Source organism: Acanthochromis polyacanthus, chromosome 20 (genome assembly GCF_021347895.1).
Source record: "Acanthochromis polyacanthus isolate Apoly-LR-REF ecotype Palm Island chromosome 20, KAUST_Apoly_ChrSc, whole genome shotgun sequence".
Taxonomy (NCBI): Eukaryota; Metazoa; Chordata; class Actinopteri; family Pomacentridae; genus Acanthochromis; species Acanthochromis polyacanthus.
Window position 1 is genome coordinate 22,721,057 of NC_067132.1, and position 15,732 is coordinate 22,736,788.

General features: G+C 42.9%; 1 protein-coding gene across 1 annotated transcript; it reads right to left on the bottom strand.

The window, feature by feature from the left end:
* Positions 1-291: 291 nt before the first annotated feature.
* On the bottom strand, positions 292-15,275 carry LOC110952603 (microtubule-associated protein futsch-like). Its single transcript, XM_022196218.2, has 10 exons — positions 15,199-15,275; positions 6,798-13,881; positions 6,607-6,703; positions 5,688-5,769; positions 5,493-5,601; positions 4,189-4,320; positions 2,765-2,854; positions 2,521-2,664; positions 1,715-1,899; positions 292-1,636 (listed from the first exon to the last, which is right to left on the bottom strand). The coding sequence occupies exons 2-10, from the start codon at positions 13,878-13,880 to the stop codon at positions 1,474-1,476; spliced, it is 8,085 nt and encodes a 2,694-aa protein (XP_022051910.2). The 5' UTR covers position 13,881; positions 15,199-15,275; the 3' UTR covers positions 292-1,473.
* Between the last annotated feature and the right edge of the window lie 457 nt (positions 15,276-15,732).

Below are 15,732 nucleotides of genomic sequence, written 5' to 3' on the forward strand. Positions count from 1 at the left end.
GGAGCGGAGACCTGTGTTTTCTCACTCTGTTTGAGGAAGCATTCGTGTTGTTCTAAGGTTGTTTTGCTTCTCAGAAGTTGCCATCGAGCTGGCCCGTGTTGTGACAGGAGCGTCGAGGAATGCGCTTTAGAGGGGGAGTGTTTACATCTGCAACTACAAAGAGGAAACGTGACAGCCAGACAATTCCCACAATTTAAAAGTAACATCGAATTTCACAAAAAACACAACGACCACTAGATGGCATCAGTGCAACTAAACATGTAGTCATACACTCACCTGTAGCAAAAAAAAGTGTTTTAAATTGTTTATTTAAATAAATATTTACATAACAGCTTCGTATAAATCAAATTTCATTTTCTTACACAACACATCTTTCTAAAAGCGACTGCTTCAACAAGGAGGAAGAAGAAAATAAGGGATGGATTACAATGACACTGTTAATCTGTGTGTTGAGAGGCATGTTGATCACCTGTTTTCAATCATAAAGGCAGTTGATATTCGCTCATTTAACACGTACGACCTCTGCTCATCTTCCATTATAAATCTTGTTATAGTATGCATAAATCTACATGATAATTTGATATACACTTTAATCATCGTTACTAAGGAATAGGAGGATGATACTCTACGCTAACAGAATAAAAAAGCCACGCGCTGCTCAGAGGTGGCGAGAAAGTAAAGAAAATAAATCAACATTTTAAGTCAAACATGATTCATTCAGGCACAAACAAAGCAAAAAGACAGCCTCGGTGAAATTGTAAGACACCACTCATACAGTATAGGCTACAATGCCCTGCTAAACGGTGTACAGTATATATGGCTCGGCTCGGAAAAAACATTTCAGGCGGAGTGATCTAAGAAAATTAGAGCACACGATTAATGCCCAAGCTACACTTCTAACCCTCTCCAGATGAGTCCTGTTTCCCGTGGTTAATCTGAAATATTACAACAAAAACATGACACTGATCGATGGGACCAAATGTGGGGGGAAAAAAAAGTGAACCCCTCGGTAGAAATTGTGCAGTTGTGTCCTTTCAGCATCGAACACAACCAGAGACGAAGGCAGCGTCGCCGTCAACAGTAAAGAGATGAATGAGAATTGATGTTACGCTTCTCAGGGAATTAAAAGTCAAAACATTGAAATGCTGTTTCTATTGCTGTCAGGTCATGCATGTAAACGCTATACGCCTAATAAAACCAATTGTTTACTTAAAAATGTATAAAGAAAATAGTCTATTTTTTTACTTTTCAAAATACTATGCAGGGAGGGATTAAAGGGTGAATTTATAACATTTTTCAACAACACCTTGTTGTTTTCATCCTGAGATTTAAACCAATGTGTAACTTCTCCAAGGAGTAATTTACAGTTTTTGTTGTATTATTTTTTTTTTTTTTACACATGAAGATTCAGTGTTTGGTGAGGGCGGCTCCCACTGGTCGGATGAATCCGTCGTTAAGTTTTCCTGAAGGCCGTCATACCGTTTTGGGTTGGGACGAGCGTGTTCCACTCACAAAGTTATAAACCAAAAACTGAGAAGTGCCAAAATAATGCGTGGCGAAGAGTTTTCCGTCAGGAGTGGGGTCCGAGAAAGCGATCTCGTCTTTGCTCAGGTACGAACCGTAGATGAAGTTATTCCTGCGGAGAAACAGACACGTTAATGAACTCGTTTTCAGCGGGTGTAGTAAGATCGTAGCGGTTTGTAGACGCGCTGACCTGAGGCACTCGATCATACGCGAGGCGATGCCCAGGCGTCGCATCATGCTGACCACCCAGATTCGACTGATGCCGCAGATGGCCGGTTCTGGTGTTGTGGAGCAGCACCAAGCTCTCTGACGCTCGAACATCACCTTCTCCCCCTCTGAGCCCTCCGGTGCCGGCTCCTCTATCACCCTGTAGCCCTGTGAGAACCCACAATCAGCATGCAGCCCAGTCTACTGCTTATAGGTGTAATTTTACATCATTAACCCCCGTGTCGTCCTGCGGGGCCAAATTGACCTGTTTCAAAGTTTGAAGATGTGGAAAAAAAATAGATTTTCACAGTGGAACTTCTGATGTCCACATTTTCAACATTTTTGTGAAATCTTTGAACATTTTTTGGTGGAAAAAAAGAGAAATTTTAAATATGTTTCTTTTAAGAAGATTCACATAAAAATCAACCAAAATCCAGCAAAATTCGCTGGATTTTTATTTTTATTTTTTGTGAATGTTCTTGAAGAAAACAGAAGTTTTACTGATACATATGTAAACACTTTAGATATTTTTATGATTTTTTTGGAAGATTTTTACTCATTTTTTGAAAATATTTACAAGAATTTTCTTGCCAAATTTAGGGGATTATTTTTAAATCAAACTTTTCAGGAATCATTGGAATTTTCTTCTTGAAGGTTTTGCAAATTTTCAGAAATTTGGGGAATTTTTTTTGCTGATTTTTTGGACTTTTTTCAGACAAAGAAACAATATTTTTTGGTGTCCATAAATGAGGACAACAGGAGGGCTAACACACATCTGCAGCCTCCTACCTCTTGTATGTGCTCTGCTATGAGACACCCGGCCACTTTCTTGTCATTCGAGATGAACAGGAAGGTTTTGGTCTGAGAGGGACACTTGGTCTCCACCTGCTGGAAGCCCAGGTCGTTGTCCACCATCTCCCTGATCTCCTCCACCTGAGGAGCAGCGATCGCACAGTCAAGAAACAACACGCTGATGGCAGCTTCAAATACTGTGATATCCAACTTCTGAAACGCTTGTTCTCTGTGAACATACCTTCTTCAAGGCATATTTGGGATCATCTGGCAGCACTAGAATGATCTTCCCATCAGGATACTCTCCCAGAATCCTCTCTTTTTTCCATCCCTGATTAAGAAGGTAAGAAGTGTTTATTTACAAAAGAGAAACAGAAACAAGCTTTTATTGTCCTAATGAGGAATTCATGTTATTCATTTGCTTTATACCAGGGGTGTCAAACATGTGGTCCGCAGCCCAAAAGCAGCCCGCCACAGGGTCCAGTTTAGACCGACTTTGAAAAATGTAAAAATTACAGAGAAGACATTAATTGCAAATTTTAAATATTTTCTAGACCATGACAAATTGTTTTGATCATAAAGTAAAATACTAGATTGCTCATTGTTTGTCATTTTGTGAATCATTTTTGTAATGTTTTGTCTTGTTTTGTTTTTGTTGTAGTTTGTCTCATGTTTTTGAAGAAATCTCACCAAATCTTAAAAGCTTGAAGCTGGGATGTTTCATTAAATCACTTCATTCTACGTGTCGCATTAAAAATTGGGCAAAAATAAACCGTTTGTATTAGACTCCACGAAGGACAAAAAAAATCTGTGATTCGTGGTGCAACCTAGAAGTCACTTGTGACTCAGCTATGAGCAAAAATTCAGGGATTTTTTAGGCTGAACTCTAGCAGACAGGAAGTACGCAAAGTACGCAAACAAATTAAAAATATAAATTATCTAGAGTCTTTTTCCAGTTATGGTAACACCTGTAGGCACTTTCGTTTTCATTGTAAAAAAAATCCTCTTCTGTTTGTTATTTAATTTATGGCCTTATGTTGCACAGCAGACATCTTTGAGTTGTTTCTACTTCTAGTTGTGGTTGTGTTGTTTCCATAGAGGTGTAGGATTTAATATTGCAGGAAAAAAACGAGCCAACATTGAGTTAAAAACATCCAGAATCTGCTTGAGGTTCAGAGGGTTAATGACAAAAGTCACAGAGTGATGTTTTATATGCTCAGGCTGTGATCACACTTAACTAATTTTATTCCGCTGACCTACTTTATTGGTGATAGAAAGTCAGAACCAATTTGTAAGGAAATGTGCTCAACAGGGAATTTTCAGGAGGAATCTCACCTAATACCTGCAGCCTCTGAGCCACATTTTATTCCTGTTATTGTTTCAGGAAACCATCTCGCTTCCCACAGTGCAGTCTGCTCAGATGACGGCCAAGACCCACATGTTCAGGTGCCTTTAGTGGCTTAATTGGTATGCAATTTAAGCTCATTCTTAACACCACCGAAGCGCTCGGCTGTTGAAATAAATTACCAGCACATGCTCGGTGTGAACGCACCTCCAGTGTACGCTTTAGAGAAGCACCGTGCACGAAGGTGTCGGTGTTTATTGCCTTGATGAGCAGAGAAACAAAGAGAGCAGACAAACAATAAGCATGCAGCTTCTTCTCACCACATATTTGACAGCGCTGATGAACTGGTTGTGAAAGAGTAAATGCTGAGATTCGTCCTCGGGGTTGGCAGCAGAGTAGAGCATCCCACACACGCTGCAGGCCACTGCTCCGAAATGCTTCTGTCCTGCATCCTGTGAGACGAAGAGACAACAGTTCACTTCTTACATCCTGATATGTTCTTCAGACAAACTACACAACAAAAATATGAATGCAACACTTTTGTTTTTGCTCCCATTTTTTATGAGATGAACTCAAAGATCTAAAACTTTTGCCACATACACAATATCACCATTTCTCTCAAATATTGTTCATAAATCTGTGATAGTGAGCACTTCTCCTTTGCTGAGATAATCCATCCCACCTCACAGGTGTGTCATATCAAGATGCTGATTAGACACCATGATTAGTGCACAGGTGTGCCTTAGACTGCCCACAATAAAAGGACACTCTGAAATGTGCAGTTTTATCACACAGCACAACGCTACATGTGTGGCAAGATTTGAGGGAGCGTGCAATTGACATGCTGACAGCAGGAATGTCAACCAGAGCTGTTGCTCGTGTATTGAATGTTCATTTCTCTACCATAAGCCGTCTGCAAAGGTGTTTCAGAGAATTTGCCAGTACATCCAACCAGCCTCACAACCGCAGACCACGTGTAACCACACCAGCCCAGGACCTCCACATCCAGCATAATAAAACAAAACTGCACCTTTCAGAGTGTATTTAGCTTCTGATGGCCAAATGTTTACTGGATCAGACTGAAATTCAAATCTAACAACATGACATTTAACCCTCGTGTCATCCTGCAGGTCAAAATTGACCCGGTTTAAAGTATGAAAATGTGGGAAATAAAATATATTTTCAAAGTGAAACTTCTGATGTCCACATTTTCAACATTTGTGGGAAATCTTTGAACACTTTTTTGGGAAAAAAATGTTAAAAATATTTCTTAAGAACATTCACAAAAAAATTTGCTGGATTTTGGTTGATTTTTTGTAAATGTTCTTAAAGAAAGTATTAGAAGTTTTACTGATATATATGTAATCACTTTAGATATTTTTTGGAAGATTTTTACTCATTTTTTGAAAATATAAGAATTTTCTTGCCAATTTGGGGGAAAACTTTTGAGGAATTATTGGCATTTTCTTCCTGAAGGTTTTGCAAATTTTCAGAAATTTGGGGATATTTTTTGCTGAATTTTTGGATTTTTTTTCAGACAAGGAAACAATATTTTTTGGTGCCTGTAAATGAAGACAACAGGAGGGTTAAAATAACTGAGGTGGAGATCAACTAATTCACTCACAATAATAGTTTGGGTGCCGTCTTTGTCGGCCTCCTTTAGCTTCTTGACTTCTTTTTGCAGACAAGCATCAGAGAGAGGAGTGCCGCCATCCTGAGGCTTCGCTGCTTCGCTGTGATAAAAACAAACGTCAGATTACTACAGGTTCCAATCGCTAAAAGGAAAAACACGTCAGACGGCTAAAGACAAGCTTCTTACTCTTGACAAGGCTTTTCCAAAGTCTTCAGTGCTGTTTCGACTACTTTTGCCTCGTTCTCCGGAGAAGGATCAACAGCAGTGACTGGAAGAAAAGAAGACTTTTACACCAGAAGCACTATTTTGTAGGAAGGTAGTTGACAAAAAAAGGAGAAAATAACCTAAAATGTGTTGGTAATTTACTGAAGTCATCAAATTAAAACTTCTGTTTCCAATTAATCCTCTGTAGCCCAAGCCCACCAATGGGTTCACAAGGCGAGGACAGGCTTAAAAATGCCAAAATTACACCCATTATTCTAGAAAAAAAAAAAACACAGTTAAAACAGCCTCGTTTCACCAAAATCACTTCATTCTACGTCATTTAAAAATTTGTCAAAAATGAAAAAAAAAAACACTCTCACAAGATTTTGTAAAAAAGCAAAAAAAATTGTGCTCTTCAGTGCAACCGTTGAACCATTACTAACTGAGCTGCCACTAACAGTCATGTGAGAAAAATTCGGTGACTTTTCAGTTGAACTGCAGGCTGTGTTTACATAAAGCAGATAAAAATGTAAGCAGTAAAATATATGTAGTATGCAGAATGACTTTTTCTTCAGTATTAGTGACACCTGTGGTCACTTTGTACATCTAAGTTGCTTATTTTTTCAATTTTTGTAAAGTTAATATTTAAAGAAATTCAACTCTTTTTCTCCTTTTATGATTGTAACTTTTTTATGCTGCACAAAATACATTTTTGGGCTTTCTCTACTTCTATTTAAAGTTGTGTTGTTTCCATAGAGGTACAAGACTTAATATTGAAAAATAAACACAGGTCAGTGATTCCAGCGCAAATAAGAATAAATGCTTACTGGACAATTTCCTGAAATCTAACTCAGTCTTTCACTGAGCAATGCAACAACAACACATTACAAAAAACACAAACCTGGAGGCTTTTCTTCACCCTGCTGCGTGTCATCAGACACTTTGGAGTTTTCCTCAGGGGGAACAGAAGAGGCTGATGAAAGTGGATCAGCTGCAGTCTGTATAAAAGACAGAGGTGATAAACAACATCTAAAGTGAACTCCACAAAATTATCTGTGGCACACATTATGAAACTATTTATTTCTGACTTACCTTGCATTTGCCTTCTTCCCCTGATGGGACGTTTGTGGGTTTCTGAGGCACTGGAGCAGCATCAGCCTTAAGAGCAGCAGGTTTGGTGTCTGAAGTGGTAGAAACAGAAGGCTGAGCTGCTGCTGCTGGAGTCGACTGTTTCAACTGTGCAACACTTGCACCAGCTGTCTTTAACTGTGGAGAGGCGGCAGAAGCAGCAGGTTTGGGCTGACCTGCAGCTGAGGCAGCTTTAGACTGTGGTGCAGCAGAGGCAGGAGGCTTCGACTGTGCTGAGGAGGCAGGTTTCGATGAAGCTGTGGCTGTAGTCGGGGCTTTTGACTGGAGGGCTGCTGGTTTTAACGGAGCTGCAGCAGGGATCTGTGCAGCAGGCGTGGTCTGAGCTTTGAGTTTGGCCTGGATGGAGGGCTGCGATGAAACTGCGGGTTTTGATAGCTTAGTCTGAGCTGCTGGGTTGGGCTGAAGGCCGGGTCGAGGCGGTTGTTTGGGTGCTGCTTGTGGATTGGGTTTGGTCGGAGCAACTGGTAACGGATCATCGTCTAGTTCAAAATCATCAAAGGAGTACTTGGGTCTGGGTCTGTACGGTTTGTACTCAACCTCACTCTTCTGTTTCTGAGCATTAAGCCCGTTGGGCATAGGAGGAGGGACTGCAGGGAGGGTCCTCTTGGCTGCTGATCGGGTCACTTTAGGAGCAGGTCCAGGAGCAGCTGCTGCTTTAGAAGCCTGAGCCTTGCTTTGCCTTGTTGATCGACGGTTCTCAGTACTAGGAGGTTCAGTTTTAGAGGCTTCGGTTTTGGCAGTTGGAGTTTTGGTGGGTTCAGCTTCAGTAGCTTCAGTTTTAACAGGTTCAGTTTTGGAAGTTTCCGGCTCAGCCTTGGGAACATCCGCCTTGGGTGCAGCAGGTTTGCTGCTGGTGGCAGGACTTGGCGGGGGTGTTTTTGATGGACTGGCCGTGGTAGCAGGACTGACTGGAAACAAAGAGGCGGCAGACAAGGGTGATTGCCAATCCATGTCTGAGAACATCTGATTTGCTTGGTCAGACTTTAGTTTCTTTACACGCGCCCAAGACATTTTCTCTCTCTGCAGCTCAACCTGTCGCAGCCTTTGGTATCGAGTCAGCTTCTTCTTCTCGTGGGCTTTCAGGGGCACTGTAACCTGCGTGATGAAGAAACGTCTCTTTTGAGCCTCAGCAGCAGGTTTGGCTTCGGCTGATTCGGCCGTCGAGGGCTGAGCTGCAGCAGCAGGTGCCTCCTCAGTGTGGGTCACTGAGGCAGAGCTTCCTTCCGGTCCAGCAGGAGTTGCGACGTTGACCGTGTCTTCGTCCTGCGTGCTAACAGGTGGACGCTCTTTCTTGCTGGCTTCACTCTTGGCTGCTGCCGCCGCCGCTGCTGCTGCTTGTTTCTCTTCCTCTATCCTCTTCAGCAGCATGCTGTCTGTGGCAATGTCCTCTGCGATTTCCTGACACAGGGCTAAGAGGTTCAGCTGCTGCCTGTTTGCTGTTCTCTTAGACGCTGCAGCCTTCTGCTCAGCCAGAGCTGCTAGACGAGCTTTGGTTCTCGCCTGCGTATTCATTTCTTGTTTCTTGGGTTTTTCCACCTCCTGTCCCTTTTTTTCCTCTTCAGTCTTTTCACCTGTGCTGTTCTGTTTCACGCTGGCCCCACTACTGCCATCTTTCATTTTCTTATTCACCTTTTCCTCGGACTTCTGCGGAGGGCCTGCCTCAGGTGTTTGCTGTGGTTTCTCTATGATTGTAATGTCACCGTCTTCCTCATTCTCCTCCTCTGCCACTACAATCTCACGGCCGATCTCTATGTCCTCCAGAATCTGCACTTCTTGTAGGTGAAAAGGACTCTCAGCATTCTCCATCACCACTTCATCACTGGCTTCATTTGTGTCTTGAACATGAGAGTTAGTCACCTCCACCTCTGAGGTATTAACATCCATAATGCCAGATGATGTTTGCTGATTAGAATTTTCAATATTCTGAAACTCTCCCTCTAAAGGTGAAACGTTTGAGCCCGTCTCCAGCTGTGATACCTCACCTGAACTGGTCACTGCAGCATCTGTGACCCCATCACTTGTTTCACATGGCTGCACTTCTGCCTCCCCAGATACAATTTCTTGGGAACCAATTAAAATCTTCTGATATTCCACTTCACCCACCAGCGCACTGTCTGGACTGACCTCCTCTGACAGCGAGGCCGACAGACCCGACTCGGCTGCAGCTTGAGTGACGATATCAAAGTGAATTTCGCTCTCTGGGACCGGCTCTAAGATCACATACTCTTCAGATGCACTATCTGGCATCTCGGCTTCAGCAGCGGCTGTAGTCGTCGTCACCCTGACATCTGCAACCTCCTGAACTCCGGCACCCTCCTGCACCTGTTCAGAAAACTCCGTGGCACTGACGCACTCTGGAAAGCCGTTCCTCTCACTTTTTTCGGCGACATCTTCTGACCGACCATCTGGCGCGCTGACGTCATCGCTGGAGCTGATCACTGCGACTTGTTTCACATCCACAGCCGCGTTATTCTGCTCCAACTGTGCAGGAACAGAACTCTCTGGCACGCTCGCAGTTTCTACTTCCATTTCGACTACTTCTTGGCTGCCTGTGACACAAATTTCTCCCTCGTTGTCCAGCTGTGGGTCGACACTTGCTCCATCATCTGCATTTTGAGAAAAGTTTGATGCATTCTCTTCTACCTGCTGGGACTCCGAGTTCTGTATGTCCAGTATAGAAATGCCATCATGCCTCTCTGCTGCTGCTGCGGCACAAATCTCTCTTCCATCGTTACTCTCTGGACTACTAATGGGCTCATACACTATCTGGTTTTCATGAAGCTCAGCCACTGACTGATTAACCGTCTTAATCTGCTCTTCTGCTGTCTGAATTACAATATCACTGTCGTCTGGTTGGCCGCAAACAAAAACGATTACTTCATTGCTTTCAGCTCCTTCTTCAATATTCCTGACGGATTTGTCAGCCTTGACCTCATTAATCACTTGCCTCGCCGTCTCCTCTTCTAATGCAGAATCTGCCCTTTCTATTGATCCACTTATTGCATCCATATGCACTTGTTCATCCTCAGCATCAGGCTCCGTCCGTCTGTCACTGGCTTCATTCTCCAAATCAGCATTTGGCGAACATTTCTGAATTTCATTTGCTGGGACCACGGTGTGTTTGCTGATTTCTCCTGTTACGTGGTTTTGCCGTTCTGCTACAGCTGCTGGATTAGAGCTCTCCTCCGGCGCTGCAGTAGTTTCCACATTACTTTGAATCTCAGAAACGTTAACGCATTCAGAAGCAGCCCCGTCTTCATTTTGCACACTCTCACAACTTGAGCCAATTAAATCTCTTCCAACATTATTGACTTTGCTGACCTCCTGGCTTCTCCGGTTTTGTATTTCCCCTCCAGACTTCAGATCAGAAATCTCCCCTGGTGTCACTGTTGTCTGCACGTCCATGTCTGATTGATTCTCTGCAGCGCTTGCACATCCAGCGCGAACCTTGTCATCTTCACCCTCAGCATTGATGAAATCTTTTTGTACTTCAGGGTCTGCGCTGACTTCTCTGACCTCCTGACCTCCCTCCCGGTTTTCTGCTTCTATTGTAGTTGCTGGCTTTGTTATCTCCTCTGTCTGTGTTTCCATTTTCGCAGGACTCTCAGCTTCACTGACACATTCTGTGAACACAACATTGTTAATTTCTTTACAGTCGGTTGTGGGAATCCTTAGTCCTTCATCTGATATGTCAGAGATGACTTCTTGACTGTTCTGGATAGACGTCTCTATTGTCTTTAGACTCTCTGCTACAGTTACAGATTGTGTATGTGTGTCTGTAGCATGTTTTCTGACATCCTGTTCCTCCTGGTTTTGCATTTCCACTGCAGATACCACACTAGGAACCTCCGCTGATGTCGATGCTGCCTCCATATCCACTTCATTTTGGCTTTTCTCACTTTTGATTTCCACTGAAGGCGCCGCTGTAGAAATCTCTGACGTTGATGTAACCTGCAGTTCCATTTTGATTTGATTTTCTTGTACAGTAGCACATTCGACATGCATCTTGTCCTCATTCTTCACATTTTGACAGCTTTCAATCATTAGGTCTTTGCCAACCTCTTTAGATATGCCGTCAGTATTTTGTATTTCCACGGCAGGTGCTGATGGTGGAGCTATCATCACTTCTGTTTGCTTTTTTAGCATCTCCACAGAAGGGGAAACCTCCACCGTCGATGCTCTCTGCTTCTCCACTTCAACAGTCACAGATTCCAAGTTCACCTTGTTGTCACTTTCAACAGTCTTGAACTTTTCAACCTCATGATCCTCATAAAATTCCCTCGATACACCTGTGGTAGGTTCACTGACCACCTGACTCGTCTGTCCATGTGTTTCCAGAACCGGTGCACTGCTACAGACATCCTCTGATGTGGCTGGAGTCTGCACATTAACGTCTATTTGTTTCTCCGCAGCAGCATCTTCACTGCTCTCCTGAACTTCCTGAGCAGGTACCTCCATGGTGAGTTCACTGATTTCTTCTCTCACTTTAGCTGTTGGATGAGAAAATTCCAAAGCTGTCGCAGTGTGCATTTCCATTTTGCTCTCGGGTCTACTAACAAACTTAAAGGCTTCCATGTTTTCAGATGTATCAGCTGTCACATGATCATGAATCTCAGTAGATATGACTAGTGTGGTAGGTTCACTGACCACCTGACTCGTCTGTCCATGTGTTTCCAGAACTGGTGCACTGCTACAGACGTCCTCTGACGTGGCTGGAGTCTGCACATTAACGTCTATTTGTTTCTCCGCAGCAGCAGCAGCAGCAGCAGCAGCAGCAGCAGCAGCACGTTCAGCATCTTCACTGCTCTCCTGAACTTCCTGAGCAGGTACCTCCATGGTGAGTTCACTGATTTCTTCTCTCACGTTAGCTGTTGGATGAGAAAATTCCAAAGCTGTTGCAGTGTGCATTTCCATTTTGCTCTCGGGTCTACTAACAAACTTAAAGGCTTCCATGTTTTCAGATGTATCAGCTGTCACATGATCATGCATCTCTGTAGATATGACTAGTGTGGTAGGTTCACTGACTTCCTGGTTGTCCTGCTTTTGCTCTTCTGAAGTAGGTCCTGGATTAGAAATGTCTGGTGTCGCTGTAGTCCGTGTTTCTATTGTGTTTTGACTCTCAGCTCCACCACCACATTCCAAGTTCACAGTGTTTTCCACCATTTCACAACGTTCATCCACGTGATCCTCGTGAAAGTTAGTAGATGTGTTTGTGGCAGGTTTGCTAACATCCTCTCCTTTCTGGTGTTGTCTTTCCACTGTAACAGTTGGATCTGAAATCTCCTCAGATGTCACTGAAGCCTGTATGTCCATGTTGGCACACTCGCTGTCCTTTTCTTTTTCTGTGCTTGAATCATTTTCAGATTCGGCAGTTATTTCTGCCGTGTTGGTATAAAGTTTGTGGTTCTCCTGATTGTGTATTTCCACTATCGGTGCTACTTGACCCTCTGGAAGTGCGACACATGCAGAAAGGACCTCGCCTTGATTTTGCTCATGAACAGCCTCACAATCGGGTGTGAGTGTTTCTGTACACCTGTCGGTCATCAGAGAGCCAGAGCTCAGTTGTAACTCGACCAAGGCTCCGGGACAAACTCTTTTTCTGTCACTTTCCTCAAGCTTTTCTTCTGGCTTTCTAACGGTTTTGTTGGCATTATCACACGAGCTGGTGACTGTATCTGGAACCTGGTCCTGCTTGTGTACAGATCTGGATTCCTCTTTGAAAGTCACTTGAATTTTGACACTGAGGTCTGTTTGAGTCTCTGAACTGCCAACAGAATCTGTTAGATTTTCACAAGTCTGACTTTCTGGATTACTACCTTCTACCAGGAACTGTTCTGGTGCTGAGTTTGTTTCCTCTGACGGCGCTTCATGCAGTATAACATCACTATGGGTGGCACAGACTCTTGTATTCTGCTTATCATCTTCAGACACAAACTCTGTAGACTCATTTTTTTTACTGTGAGTGCTCAGGTCTGTCTGATTTTCTGATCTGCATGCCGAGTCTGTTTTTCCATCTGCCTGTTCTTCACCTTCACAGCTTGGACTCACCTCTCCAGCAACAGAACAAAGTGTTTCTACTTGTGCTTCGTTATCTACATCCTTTTGGGTTTTAATGGACTCTGCTTTATCCTTCTTTTCATTTTCCTCAGATGTGGCAGAGAGTTCTGGAGCTGCTGCAGTGACAAAGTCTAACGTTTGTCTAGATGACGCTGGTGTTTCGTTGTCTTTGAGCTTTTGGCTGTCTAACTTTTGTAATTCCTCACGTTTACTTTCTTCAGCTGCAGACTCACATTTGATGCTAACATTAGTGCTCCCTGTTAAAGACGCTGAGGTTTCCTGTGACACCTCTTGTGGTGCGATGTCTGAAATTTCTCGTCTCTCTTGTTCAATGACAGATGCCGCAGATTCTTTTTGCTCAGTCCGAGTAGCATCATCCACGCTTTGAACAGATGCTGAATCTGAGAATCGACCGTAATTGTGGTCCATCTGTACGGGGTCCACAGGTGCAGCTAGTAAACTCTCCTGTGGGTCAGAAGTCGACTCCTCAGCTTTACGTTTGGCTTTGACTCGATTAGAATATTTTCTCACACAGCGCGCCTTGTCTTCATCATCCCTCTCTCTGAAGAAGTCAACCTTACTGCCGTCACTACTTAACTCGTCATCAGACTCTGTGGAGGCTGTTCGCTTCAGGGAAGCTTTGGAGTTCGCTCTCTGTGAGGGAGCTTCTCCACAGGAGGCACTTGTGGCTTTTAGGAGCTTGGCTTTTTTGACAGGAGGGTCAGAAATGGTTTTGCTGGAATCTTTTGGAGGAGAACTGGATGACTTGGCCGGTTTATGTACCCCTTCTACCGATAGTTTTTTCTTAGTCCGTGGGGCTGCTGTCTTTTCTCGCATATTTCCTGTTTTGGGGGACTGATTATTGGTAGCTGGTGCAGTTTTGGATGGCAGCGCTTCTCCATCGTCATCCAACTTCCTTATCTTGGGCTGAGGATCATGAGGAGCTGATCCTCTCTTTGGGGCCGGCATTCTGTGAAAACACGACATAAAAACACGATGAGGACAAGAAAATACAACACATGAAACCTAATCTTACGGTTACTATTTTACTGAGCTGCACAAGATATCGTTTGTATGTATGAGGAATATATATGTATTTTTGCTGCTTGATCCAAAAAGAAAACCGTCATGGTTTTCATTTTCTATCTACAAGAAATCTGTTTGTCACATGATGCAGAGTTTGTTGACATGCAGGCTCCACGTGTGCAGAGAAATAAGCGAGAACCAGGAGAGACGCACTGAAAAGGTAGATTTGGTTGCAAAAAAAGGACACAATATCAGTTGACTGGAAATGTCTCGGCTATAGGAAGAATGACACTGACCAAAACAGTGTCTTATACTACATGTGGCAACTCAATTTAATTGTCTGACCATTTAAATACACATCACAAAGCCAGATCTGGATGCCATCAGAAGAGAGAAACTATTATGGATGCTTTTTCCAGTGCTACCACAAACGAGAAAGGTTATAAAAATCTTATATCAGCTTTCTTTACAGTCTTTTTTTATTTTCCAAGCAGATGTAGTTCCCTATAAATCAGCCCCACCTTTGTTGAATGATTGAGTAGAGCTATTAAAGCCACCTGGTGAAAATTCCTGCATGTTTTCATATGGTAAATAAAGATAATCTCACACCTGAGTTGTTCTGATACAGTCCAGCCTTGCTATTGAACACAACCGGTTAAGATTCACATTTTTGCCAAGCATCTTGTAGTTTCTCTTGTTGGTGGAGTAATAAAATGGGAAGTCCTGCTAAACAGAAAGCCTGTCTTCAAACACCACCACAAACATCACAGACGTGTATTGATATACTCAAAAAAAATTATAAGTTGGATTATACTAACAGAAGCTATAATCACTCCCCAAGTGCATTAACTGTTACCTGTTTTTTTCCCTGCAAGCAACAAGGCTGGCTAACGTTGGACATAAACACTGAGAAATCGCAGTTAAACTAGCTGGCTAACAAGTGACACAACGTACGAGCTACATTTACTCCCGTATCCTACACTAACGGCCTTACAGACAGTCTGACAGGGACTGTTGTCGGCAGGAGTTGAGCAGTCAGTCAGAAATGGTCAGTTAGCTAGCAGAGAGTGGCTAGCCTGCTAGCTGGAGTGCTCAGTGATGGGAGCTAACGTTAGCAGCAGCTGCAACTCGCAACAAATGAGCGAAGCGAAGTGAAGCTAAACAGCAACCGGACAGACGGAGCAGAGGTTAAACACAGCGGAATGCACCGTACTAATGTCAGAGAACAGGTAAAGACACGACGCCCCGCAAGTAAACTCACTTTGATGTTTTCTTTTCCAACAGCAGCTGTTTTTTTCCCTGTGAATAAAAATTAACTGTACTTCCGGAGGGAAGCTGCGGATGTGACGCAGGCGCACTGAAGAGCAGGGTTGTAGATTTTTTTTTTTTAATTTTACATAAATGTATATATACAGACATATTTAAATTTTTATTTCCTTTTTTGTGATACACAAAACGCACTAATTGACATTATAGGAACTCTCTCGGCAGCTTAATGTTAAAAGTTAATAACTTGCAGGCAAAATGACAACAAAAACAGCTGTATCCTTTATAATGAATCATGTAAGACACTATTTTCATACAGAATTACACACAAATCTAAATTAAACGTGACTGTGAAATTCTAAACTGTTCCATAAAGTGCACATTACTAATTTTCTAAACCTAAAGCTGGTGTTTCTTTGCTCCTCTCACATTTTTATTCCATGTGGGCTCATTTTTCACTGCAATAATATTGTCCCGCACCTCTGTGAAAATTTTAATCTTACATTTGGTTAATTTTCCTGACGGGAAC